The sequence below is a fragment of the Camelina sativa genome, chromosome 5 (genome assembly GCF_000633955.1).
Source record: "Camelina sativa cultivar DH55 chromosome 5, Cs, whole genome shotgun sequence".
NCBI classification, from domain to species: domain Eukaryota; kingdom Viridiplantae; phylum Streptophyta; class Magnoliopsida; order Brassicales; family Brassicaceae; genus Camelina; species Camelina sativa.
The window spans coordinates 34,032,796-34,045,673 of NC_025689.1; the positions used below are offsets into that span (position 1 = coordinate 34,032,796).

Here is a 12,878-nt window from a genome sequence, read left to right on the forward strand (position 1 = left end):
CAAATTATATGGTGGTGTAATACAACAGTGTGACACAGTTCCAAATAGGCACACTAATTTGTTAGTGAATTATTCAGAAAAATTTATAGTTTGTTATTTCAGATAACTATTCTACTTAATTTAAACACACTTAATGTTTAAAACAGCACGGAAACACTAAAATAAAATCCCTACAACTAAAATTAAAATATAGTATTTAATTAACAAACTAATGTAGTTTATCAAACGTGCCAAATCTGTCAAAATATGAAAATAAAAAGATCCATAGAAAAATATGTGTATTCTTTATTTTCGCCAATAATTTTTACTTTTCTTTGTCAATTAGTAATTAATTAGAAATTAAACCATTTTCAGCCTAAAACTTATAGATGTTCATATTATATATGCAGATAAAAATAAAGATGATCGGAATCATTATCCACGTATAGTCATGATTATCAAATCCCAAAGCATCGCATTTTGGGGACACTAAGACCATCATTAGTAGAGTAACCCATTATAGTTACTCTCATATTAATTAATTATATAAATAATGTAGAGTAACCCATTATAGTTACTCTCATATTAATTAATTATATAAATAATCATAAATTAAGTAAAGCAATCCTAAAAGAACTTAAGCAAAATCACTCTATTATTAGAGAACCCAAAGAAGGTTGCTCAAGCATTTAAACAATAATTTTTTAATTTGAGTTTATTAATTATAAAACTTTAATTATTTAAAATAACAAAGCAATTATTTAATTTTTTATTATTACATAAAATAGAAAACAATAAAATTTTACAAACTTCAATTGATATGAGAAACTCGAAATTCAAAAAACCCAAAAGAAAGAAAGCTCTATTATTTTCATCAATCAAAGGTACAAAAGTAAAAGTTATTTTTGAGTTTGTATCATTCCTTCGTATGGCACTGAGGAGAATGAAGAAAAAACTCTTCACCAAGCACAATCTTCTTCACCTTCTTCTTGCAAGAAGTATACCCGAAACTATAGCTGTCCCTGCAACTACCATTGCCACTGATGATATTATCCTCTTTACCATAAAGACTGACTTGTCGCTCGGTATCTCCATTAGATCATTCATCTGCAGTTTCCATATGAAACGAAAATAAAGCACAATCCAAAATAAAATTAAGCTCCTTCATTCAGAGGTTGAAACAACATCAAACCGTTATAGATTGCTTCCAATTCTTCTTGATTCCATTGATATGCCCTTTCCCGATAACTGCCACAACCGAACTATGCTCACTTGCAACTCTCAGCAAAGAGGATGCCATGTATCTGCAAATTTCTTATACCAGGAGATAGTTTGGATGTGAAAAGTCGATGGAAGATCGTTAAATCTTATCTACTTGGAGCCAACACCATCTGAAGCCCAGTACCAACACATAGCTAAGAGAGCTGCAGGGTTATTTTTGAACTGAAAGAAAAAAGAAATTCATAAGCTATAGAATAAGTCATGGTTACTAAAACAAGCTGCAACAAGTAAAATTCTTCTTCAACAAAACAAGAAGTGGTAGTTCTAAAACAAGCTGCAACAAGTAAGACTTACTGAAGTTGTTCTAGTAGCCTCATCCATTATTTTGGCACCGGTAAGCATCTCTCTAATATTAATCCCCTATATGATGTCAATGCATTAACATACATAAAAGCAATGAGTGATCATACTAAGTTTAAGCTTATGTACCAATTACCTCTATCTCCACTATGAGAAACACGTAAAATACTAAGTCATGCTCGCCAATATCAAGACCAACCATCATATAAAACTGCCTGTGTAAACAACGGTATATAGTACACACCTTTGAGATAACAATCACTAAAGTCGTGGCAAGCTCTGCCCCAAGTTGTGCAACCAAGGACAGAGCAGCTAAAAGCCGATCCCCTGCATCTCAATCCAAGCTTTGCGATATTTTTTTCTTAATGATAACTAAACTCTTAAGACTAATCCCAAATTACAAAAAAACTTATCAAGACATCTAATACAAAGAGATTACAATATTAGTGAATGAAGCAGCTCACAGGAATTGAAACTTACGCAGATTCAATATCTTCTTTGTCTCTAATCCGTTTCATTACAGATCTCAATTCACTCATACCTCAATTACAACATTAACTTATTTTGAAAGATGTGGATAAATATATGAGAGTGTATTAAACCTGAGCTTGTTTCGTGGAAGCTATGGCTTGAAGGTCAACGCCAGCATGAGAGAAAGTGTTCCCATGAGACCACCAATGAAAGCTCCTTGGACACCGCTCATGGTTGAGACTACGGCGGCTTCCACTGGTATTGATTGTTTCGATAGCCAAGTCTTGAAACCAGTTTCTATTTCCTTGAATTTAACCTGGAACTGCTGAATTGGATTCTGCTGAGGTGAATCACTATGAGTTTTAGGGATTCCGTCGAGAGAGAGAAGAGAGAAGAGAGAAGAGAGAAGAGAGAAGATAGCGAAAGAAAGAAAAGAAAATGACAAAAAAATTTTTTTTTAAATTAAACCTGCAACCAACCAAAACATGCCACATAGCGTTACTTATGCCGTTCCTCAATTCCTTCCTGTAGTAACGTTTCTCTGCTTAATGGACTGAATGTTGGGGTTTTTAATTTTTTTTTAGCCCCAAAAATAAGAGTAACTGGGAGAGAATTCCCCAGTAAAATGCTCTTAGGCCGCCGCTATATACTCGAGACAAAAACGTTTGGGAAGACACACACGTCCATGATTCATCATTAACCATAGATAAATTTTGTGTATTCGTTTGTATAAAGAAACACTGGATGGGTGGGTAGTAGCGTAGGTTAGCATTTTGCTTCTTCTTTTATTCTTTTTTTCATATTCGAATGATTGGTTAACCCAAAAGCGGGTGCTTTAACTATTAATGCCGCATTCTCCTTTGTGGTTTTGTCCCTTTCTTCTTTTAAAGCCAAACCTAACTTATTTTGNGAGAGAATTCCCCAGTAAAGATGCTCTAATATAAATATACTTATAGAGCTCCTTAGCTTTTTGACTTTTGTGCCCGTGCGTGAACGTAGCAATGTTTATCTTCTTTCATGTGAATATTTAGTTACTTGGAAAGGTGTTAAAATAATTTCTATGATTATATGTACAAACTAGCTAGATAATTTGTTATGAAAATTTACATTATAATTTGTAAACATTCCTTTTTAATCAAAAATATACTAGCTGGAACGAGAATTATTTTTGATTTTAAAAAGATAGTTTTCTAATCATTTTAAACTAAGAAGTTCTATTTTATTTTATATAGCAAGTATTACTGAAATTGCATAAAATAAAAGGTACAAAGGCTATGACGGCTAGTCATAAAGTTTTGAGAATTATTGAAGTTAAGTGAAGAGATTACAATAAAGTTTTCAAAATAAGAAGTTCAAGCATGGAATTATTACATGGCAACAATGAAGTATTTTAAGTCTAAGTGTATAAGTTAACCTGCCCCAACTAGAAGCCGTTTGTAACATTAATCACGTTAAGAGTTGTAGAATTTGTAGTATATGTACATCTGTAAATTTGGTCATACTATTAGTTAATCATCCATCATTTGTATTGTATATAATACTAATTAAATCTGATAAAGCAAACACCCACTAAGATTCGGGAGACGACGGCACGGTTTCCTTGAATTCTCGTTATTACCCGATTTACCGCAATGTCACATTCCACTCGACATTATTGTTTCCTTTCTTTAATATATAAATATACTGTAAGAATAATAATTAAACCATACCTTCACGGTTCATTCACCTAATCCGCTAATTAATCTTTCCAATCAGTTGGAAAAAATAATCTTTCAGTTGATTCATTCGAATAGTGTATATATAGTATACACAATTAACGTAAGTCATGCAATCTAGCTAGGTAACGACATACAATCGGCATATACTTTGAAGTAAATATTACACTTTTACCTTCTTCTTTTTTTTAATTCACGAATGCGATTGATGTTAGTTTACAATATTTGATTAAGTTTCCAAATAAAAAGTGTCTATTATTTAATAAACAAACATAAACTATGGTACGTACTGAATAGTAAATGTAATTATGTAAATACTGAGTATGAACACATGATGATTAGTAGCTGGCTTGAAATGCGGAAGTAGATGCCCACTTTATAGTGCCCGCCAACCAAACATGAAATTTTCATTGGAGTTTGTGTGTTGTGTTTTTGATTATTTAATTGCTGGACTATATTTGAATGATATTACTCTCTTTGTTCACCAATTTAATTATTCAAGATAAAATCAAACGCGATATTCTCCTAGTCTATAAGAAATCTAGATTTATCAGCGCGCATGGTCGCTTTATTCACAAAATAATTTAAGAAGAAAACAATAACGCAACGGATCGATGTCATGGAGTCAACTTCATTTATATAAATTAAACAATAAAGCTGTTGTTATCTTCAGGCCAAAGAAATCGAAGGAATAAAAAGGACTTATCTCATAAGAAAAAAAAATTAGTCAATATCATTATACTAATGGAAAAGTTATAAAGACGAATTACCTACAAACCGATTCTCAATCGCTTTTTTCCTTTTGCTTTTAAAATCATAAATTTCACATAATCTGTCTGTGCAACAAACAACGTCATCGCAGTGACTGAAGGACTCCTCATAAAGTTTTGGACCACTCGGCCCAGTTATCTCCCACCTGATGTAGTAGTGTACGCTGCCCTTTAAGTTCGATTATTGTTCAAACAAAGTATTTCCATGTGCATGCATATGACAATGGATTACTAAAGTTACATCAAACTAATTTATTTTCTGACGTCCTGTAGTTAGGCCAAGTAAAGAAGCCACTCCATTTAGAAAAATAATGACGAATCAAAAGAATTAGTACATGAACCAAGTACTAATCAACCAGATCGTCAGCGCAATCAAATTCAAGCAAGGCTTTCGGCTATCTCTGATAACATCTCCAACTCTAAAGGACTAATTAATAGTCACACATAGCAAAAGATGATAAGTCATAAAAAGTACTTTCAAACTCGTATCATGCAATTCAAAACATGACATAGCAACATCTACCCTTCTACTAACTGTCACAGACATTCTTGGTCGTACATCTTCTTCATGGTCTTCCTCTTGGGACTGGAGAGCGACTGTTCAATCAGAAAACATTATAGGGACATCAATGAGAGAGTTGTAGAGTAAAAAAGAGTAGGAAGCAAAAGCCATTGTTATTTTACTTTACCTTCTGTAACGGTCATAACCAGGACTCCTTTGTCTACCATAATCAGAACTCCTACGTCCATAATCTGGACTCCTGCGTCTTTCATAAGCTGCTGGACCTTTGTACCTGTCGTACTCTGGGCTTCGAGGAGGACGACCATAATCTGGACTTGGACGCCTACCATAATCAGGGCTTGGACGCCTACGGTACACAGGACTACGAGATCTTCTCGGGCTACGACCACCGCCATATCGATCATTTCTTTCATCACCACCCTTCGCATACTCCACAGTAACAACCCTATCCAATATTTCGCTGAGGAGCAAAGGGGGGTTTTTTGGGTGAGGCAAACATATTGGATGTTTAGCAGAAAAAAAAAAGTAACAAGAGAAAAGTGTTGTTATTACCTTTTATTAGTAGCTTCAAGGGCTTTTGTGGCATCTTCTTGTGTTTCAAACTGAACGAATGAGAAGTTGCGTCTGATACGCACATTAACGACCTTACCATAGGGCTCAAAGTGCTTTTCAATGTCGTGCTCTTTTGTTCTTATGGGATCAAAGTTAATGACAAACAGTGTATTCGTAGCCCTAGGCTTCTGATATAAACCAGCCTTGCTATCACCACGAGACCTGGTACGTTCACCCTAGAAAACCGGAATAAACTTAAGCAGTATTCCTTAAAGTCTATGAGACAAAGTGAAAGCTTCAAATCAAAAGCATTAAAAAAAGAATACCTTTGCCCACTCGACTGATAACCTGCGTTTCTCATATCCAAAAGGAAAATTGTCAAGCTTGCGAATTGCGTCTTCAGCATCACGTTCATCCTCAAAGTACACAAAAGCAAATCCTGCAACCAAAAGTAAAAAAAAAACACAAAGAATCACAAAATGCAACACAAATAGTGACAATCCTCCAGTCCATTAACCTGCAAATGCTATAAAGATAAGCCAATAAGAGCAAATCTTGTTTCCCCCCCCTAGAAAATAACTAAATAGATATACAACACCTGCATATATGAAGGCTGGTTGTACATGATGAGACGTAGAGTCGTTCCATGATGTAGTAGAAAAATCAAGATTTGTAGCATAACAAAGGACAAAAAACACCAATTTTCAAAAACAATTCTGAGTGTAGGAGTTCAGATAAGGCCAATGGCATGAGCAAAGGCATGATGGATTCAATAGACTTCCATCTGAAGTCATCGATGATTGGTATAGACAAGACAAATTCCAAAGAATCATCCAAGATTGGTAGGCACAACATGATAAAGGCAGGCATGAAAACGTAGAAATTGTATATTGCAGGAAGAAGTAGAAGAAGAAGAAGAAGAGTGGCAATTTCTTGTTCCTTTTGAAGAAATGTTCCTGCGACCAAATAAACACTCAATACAAAGGCTCCTCTACTCCATTAAAACCCCTAGCACACTAAATCTTCATAACAAGTATACACTAAACCTGAAAACAAATCCTAGAATCAGAGTCACCGGCGCAGAAATTAGAAGACACTATACCAGTTTTCATGTCAACTCGGTCGACTCTCCCATACTTTCCGAACAATTTCTCCAATTCCGACTGGCGAGTTTCGTACTCGAAATTCCCGACGAACACTGGCTTCATCTTTTCACCCTAAATCCGCAAAAGTCCTAACGAAAGATACAATAACATGAAAATTAGAAAGAGATAGTCGAGATGAGAAGGTAGATCGATAAGAGCAAGTAGAATCATCGGAGAATTTTTTTTTTACCTTGGAAGAAGCAAACCCTAGACGACGACGACGACGACGACACTCGGCGAAGAAAAAGCAGAGTCTCTTGGTTGACTTAAAAACCCCCCAACATGCTATCAGGGTTAAATTCGGAAATTCAAAAATTTATAATGGGCCTTATTTACCCAGATGGATGATGTATCTCGTTTTAAAATAAAGAGAACATCCAGAATATTAGAAAGCCCAACTGAATTTTCGTAGGCCCGTTATATATAAGTAATTTTTGTGTAAGTATTTGTCAACACACTGTTACAAAAACATGTGAAATTGATGTGGTGTCCAGTTTTCTGACACGTGGAGCGTCCACAGAGTTCTCTTATCTGTTTTGTTTTTGCGGTCCTTGTTACTTGGCTCTTTTGCAATATCTCTCTTGTCTCAAGTTCGCGAGAGAGAGAGACAGAGAGAGTATGGCGACCACACTTCATTGTCTCTCCGCACTTCATCTTCCTCCTCGCTCCCAGTACCCTAAAACCCTAAACTCTCTCAAACCAATCACCAAATCACAACCATGCAAAATCCAAGAACTACCTTCGAGTCCCGACGCTCTCCAACTCCTTAAATCTTCATCTCTCCCTCTCGCAGTTATCGCATTGCCTTTCTTCCTCGATCCACAGGTAAGTTTCAATATCTTTTTCCCCAGTAGTAGTAGTTTCACATTATAACAAAAGCAACCCTCTGGTTTTAAAAAAGGATGCGGCAGCAGTTGGAGGAGAGTTTGGGATTTTGGAAGGGAGATCATTTGCGTTGATACACCCAATCGTGATGGGAGGTTTGTTCGCGTACACTCTATGGGTTGGTTACTTAGGTTGGCAATGGAGACGTGTACGCACGATACAGACTGAGATTAGTGATCTCAAGAAACAGCTTAAACCAACTCCTGTTTCTCCTGATGGATCCACAGCCGTTGATTCTTCTTCTTCGTCTCCTCCTTCTGAGACTGAGCTTCAGATCAAACGGCTGACGGAAGAGAGGAAAGAGTTGGTCAAAGGGTCTTATAGAGACAAACACTTTGACGCTGGCTCTGTTTTGTTAGGCTTTGGTGTTTTGGAATCTGTCTTTGGTGGACTTAACACTTATCTTCGTACCGGTAAACTCTTCCCCGGTCCTCATCTTTATGCCGGTGCAGGTACCTTAACCAAATCTCTCTTTTTTATATTTTTTCACATTCTGTGACTGATAGTACTGAAAAAAATTGTATGATCTTGGAATATGCATAGAAAGGTTGCAATCCGGTTTTGGTGTTCGGTTTGATGTGGTTTAAGTTTTGGATTTTAGTTATATTGTTTCATTTCAATAGTATCGTTTATATTTGTTTAGTATGTGTATAAAAGTGGTGAAATTTTGAGTTGATGGGTCGGTGGTGGTGGCAGGAATAACGGTGCTATGGGCTGCGGCGGCAGCATTGGTGCCGGCGATGCAAAAAGGGAACGAGACGGCGAGGAGTCTACACATAGCGTTGAATACAGTGAATGTTCTTCTTTTCATTTGGCAGATCCCAACAGGTTTTGATATCGTTCTTAAGGTCTTTGAGTTCACTAAATGGCCATAGATCCCATATTTTGGGGGATGTGTTATTATTATGAGTCTTGACTCAATTCTATATGCAACTTTTTTTTTGGTTGAGGTTTGTAAATGATGAATTGTAAAAATCATGCAAATTATAGAGTGTGAATGTTAGAATAATGGTGGGATATGGTTCAGTAATACTCTTCCTTTCACATGGCACTGTTTCAAAGTTTTTGTAATGATTTTAATGTACAAGGAATCTAGTCATTTGGTTCATGTTGAAAAGATTATTTTCATTATTTTCGTTTAAAATGACTTCTACTGATTTTGCTTTTAATCTGGTTATATAATTAGTAGAAGTCATTTTGAACGAAAATAATGAGATTGGGAATTGTCATGGTCGAATTTGTGAAATCCAAAATTCGTGTTTTGCTTATTAAGTTTGGCATCAACTATATTCACTCCAAAACTTCTCAAAATTCGGTTTTATATTGTCAAATCAGGAAATCCAATACAGCAAGAAAAGAAATGTTAAGCCTCGTTGAACTGCAATGAACAAATAAAGAGTATGTATGTCTACCAATTATATATCAACATACAAATAAATAAATAAAATGCTTCAATATAGCTACAACAATTGATGATACTAGTCGTGAATTGTGGTTTTCAAAGCTGCATCTGATACCTTCCTGTTCACAATGTTTTATTTTTTCTTTTCTTGTAATTATGTCATAACACGACGACGCCTATAAATATAAAACGACCCTAAGCTATACCTAAATCCAACATAATTGCTTTTAATCTTTATCATTTATCAAATCAAATAGCATAATTCACAAAAATCAAGTAATGTCGAACCGTCGATCAGGTCGTTCCTGGTACCGTCTCTCTAGCATCGTTCGACCCACAGCATACTCATCACGCGACCCATCCTCTCCCAACTACGTCAGCGAACCACCACTGTCTCCGACTGCTTCACCCTCACCTCCTCCGCCACCAAGATCTCCACCAAAGGTAGTCCGAGAGGCTAAACCGAGTCCAGTTCTATCGCCACGGCCGTCTATAAACTACGAATCACCTAAGCGAAGGCACGAACGCGAGACCACTAGTCAGAAAATACTTAAATTTTCAGACAATACAAACCTCGTGCATGGACCAAAAAAGGAACAACAACGCGAAGATAAACCGTCCCTGGCTGCTCCACATTCACCTCCTCCACCGCCTAGATCTCCACCAAATGAAGTCAGAGAGACTAAACCAAGTCCGGGTTTATTGTCAAGGTCTATAAAACATGAACCACCTAAGGAACAAGAACAACAATCCTCGTACATGGACCAAACAAGGAACAACAACAACAACAACAACAACACGATGATGTCTCCGGCTGCTCAACCTTCACATCCGCCGCCTCAGGTGATGTCCCCGCCATTACGTCCTCCGTCGCCAGAGGAAATCCAAGAGGCTAAACCGACTCTGTTTACGTCGTCTCCTCCCTTAAATCACGAACCACCTAAACCTAGGCAGGAAAGCAAGACCACTCATCAGAAAAGCATACTTACATTATCGGAGAAAACAGACATCGTACACGGACCAAAGGAAACGTTACTTCCTGAGTCTGATGATGACGTCATAATGGGCACACAAAGCGTCATAACTATTTCAGGTGAAAACAAAGGAGCTGTGATGGAGATCCTACGGTCGCCGAACAAGACACGTGGACCATTTTTATTTAATAACGACGCCAAGAAAAGTGCGGAGGAAAAGTCAATATCAAAGTCAAAGTCAAAGTCAAAGTCAAAGAACCAAAACAATAATGGTGAAAGTCGTTTCGTGAACAGTAATGTTCAGATCATAAACGGCTCAGTCGTTTACAACTCGTCGGAGATTCATCATGATCCCGGCGTTCATCTTAGCCTTTGCCGGAAACCTAGCTCCGGCAATGGTTTTATAAACAAGGACCATGGAAATGGCTACACCAGCTCAATCAACTAAATAATGAACAAATACTAAATTAAATAATTTAAACGGTGATTACTATTGAAAATAAGCTATGATTGTGTCAAATAATACTGGGCTTTAATATTTACTTCTTAATGTTTTATCAGTTTGATCTAAAACTTTGTAAATAAATGTGATAGTGTTTACGTAACTACGTTGATGGCCTAGACTGTTTATCAACTCTCGTTCAAGCCCAATATATGTTTATACACATATTGTAAGTCGGTTTTTTTATATACCTGGACTCAAAGCAAACAAAATTGTCATACAAGATTAGTTTTGGTCTAGGAATACGTATATGGGCACTATAGTTTTTACGATCACTTTTATTAATTGAGAAACATACATGACATCATTGTGAAGACCTCTCTCAGCAACCAGTGAAGATGCTTCGACCATAAAAAGTTTCTTTATAGATACTTTGTCTACGTTTAAGATCTCTCTACATTGTATATACGATTAGACCACAATTTTTTCAAATCTTGTCATATTTTGTTCTTTCTTAATGCTTATGTGCCTGCTTCTCACTGGATCAAAAATATCACCAGCCTTTAATAATTCATGTGTCACAATCTTTGTAATATATAAATATAAATTCTGTAACTCTTATGATAATTATTTTATGTTCGACCACACACTTTGAAAGTGTTTCAGTCAAATATCTTCCCTTAATAAACAAAATCATATTGCACATTTTTTGTTCTTTTTCAGATTAAGTATAGTCGTAATTAGTGGTTGTAGTGTTTGATGTTGATAAATTAACTATGTGACCAAAATCAAATAATAGATTAGGGGTTTCCATCTTGATATATGTCTAAAATCTATTCTCTTATAAGATGTTTAGTAGATTTGGGCATGTTATAAAAGCATGCCGGTCCGTCCTATAAATTAAGTTACCGTAAATTAAGTTGAATTTATTACATTGAATTTGGTTGTTTAGTTATATAGAGTGAACGCTGACCACTCTATATCCTACTATATTAATTGAGAAGTACAAATATGAAACTAACCTAAAAATGTGTAAAAAATTACATTCAATTGCCATTAGAAAAATTTAATATAGCTTAATTAATTAATTTCAATAAATATAATTAACTAAAAAATTAAAAACACTCACAGATCAAATATTAAAAAATCTAAAAAAATAATAACAAAATTTTTCTCTCTCTCTAATAAAATATGGACGAAATTAGTAAATATTTTTTTTAAAAAATATAAACCAATCAGAATTTTAAAAACTAAAATTTTATATACAAGTATACAATATAATTACTATTTATTTTATATTTTTACAATATAATTAGTTTTAATAACTAAATTCGAAGATTTTGTTAAGATTTAAAATTATGATTCTCCTATCATCTTTATTTTATTTTATTTACAAATTGCTTGGAATTTTCATATGATACTTATGATTAATAAAATGCATAATTTTTTTATTTTCTCACAATTATAATATTAAAATTACTATTTTATATTTCACAAAATATGATGCAAATACAACAAACAAATAATATAAAACTGTAATAATTCACCAAAAATAAAATATTATACTATTCTAAAATAATTAGTATTCAAATAGACTAATGATTTACAGAAAAATTAAAAATAATTATAATTTCAAACAAAATAACTTTTTTAAAAAATTATAATTTTTAAAAAAAATGTTGAACCGTGCTTTAAGCACGGGATATCTCCTAGTATAAATTAAAAAGGAAATAAATCATATATAGAGTACTTTTTTAGGTAAATAGATACACAAGTTATATAGTTTTTTGTAATGTGACAAGACAAATAGAATTTTGATTGGTTGTTACGCATAAAAGAAAGATATAGAGTGGACAGGGACAGGGTATGTCAAATCTGCAACTTTTATAAAGACAAATCTTTTATAAATTTTAGTTGGGGCAAAAAAATGTGAAAACAGCTCCTTCGATTCATTCGGCAAAATTCTTAACAAACATTTATTTTTGTTAACATTGTCGGTCGATTTTTTGAATATTTAAGGTTACATGGGATTTGAATTTCCCGTATATATTTTTTGTATGTAAGAATTTACTTTTGGTATGATGAATTGGTATAATGTAATATCACTGTTATTTTTCTTGTTAATATAGGTATATTATAATTACGATTACGTATTTTTGGTATTATGATCAGGCCGGATGAAAGGATGATAATAATACTCCACATTATAACAATTAAGTTTTTAGATAATACTATCGAAACGAGGAAATGAAGTATTATGATATAAAACCACAATGCAAAAGGAAAATGAGAAGAAAATATAATAACCAAGTAGTATTATTAAGCAATAATATTAACTTTTCTTTGTAACAATAATGCTTTAATCATATTTACAACATATCACTCCTCACACCACCAAACACTTCACGTATCAAGATGTTTTTTTTTTTTTTTTTTTTT

General features: G+C 34.4%; 3 protein-coding genes and 1 long non-coding RNA gene across 6 annotated transcripts; 2 read left to right on the forward strand and 2 right to left on the reverse strand.

Moving 5' to 3' along the window:
- On the reverse strand, nt 822-2,797 carry LOC104788490. 3 transcript variants are annotated; one of them, XR_002038345.1, is made up of 4 exons: nt 2,163-2,797; nt 1,555-1,775; nt 1,172-1,422; nt 822-1,086 (listed from the first exon to the last, which is right to left on the reverse strand). It is a non-coding gene; the product is annotated as an uncharacterized LOC104788490 (long non-coding RNA). The 3 variants fall into 3 exon arrangements; XR_768305.2 differs by having other exon boundaries at nt 1,555-1,620; nt 1,697-2,790; XR_768304.2 differs by having other exon boundaries at nt 1,555-2,786.
- On the reverse strand, nt 4,816-7,028 carry LOC104788491 (serine/arginine-rich splicing factor RS31). The gene is made up of 6 exons (XM_010514262.2): nt 6,927-7,028; nt 6,694-6,825; nt 5,918-6,030; nt 5,592-5,827; nt 5,206-5,499; nt 4,816-5,113 (listed from the first exon to the last, which is right to left on the reverse strand). The coding sequence occupies exons 2-6, from the start codon at nt 6,797-6,799 to the stop codon at nt 5,083-5,085; spliced, it is 780 nt and encodes a 259-aa protein (XP_010512564.1). The 5' UTR covers nt 6,800-6,825; nt 6,927-7,028; the 3' UTR covers nt 4,816-5,082.
- Nucleotides 7,279-8,708, forward strand: LOC104788492. Its single transcript, XM_010514263.2, has 3 exons — nt 7,279-7,561; nt 7,638-8,073; nt 8,318-8,708. The coding sequence occupies exons 1-3, from the start codon at nt 7,355-7,357 to the stop codon at nt 8,494-8,496; spliced, it is 822 nt and encodes a 273-aa protein (XP_010512565.1). The 5' UTR covers nt 7,279-7,354; the 3' UTR covers nt 8,497-8,708.
- Nucleotides 9,303-10,445, forward strand: LOC104789835 (pollen-specific leucine-rich repeat extensin-like protein 1). The gene has a single exon (XM_010515477.1). The coding sequence runs from the start codon at nt 9,303-9,305 to the stop codon at nt 10,443-10,445; it is 1,143 nt and encodes a 380-aa protein (XP_010513779.1).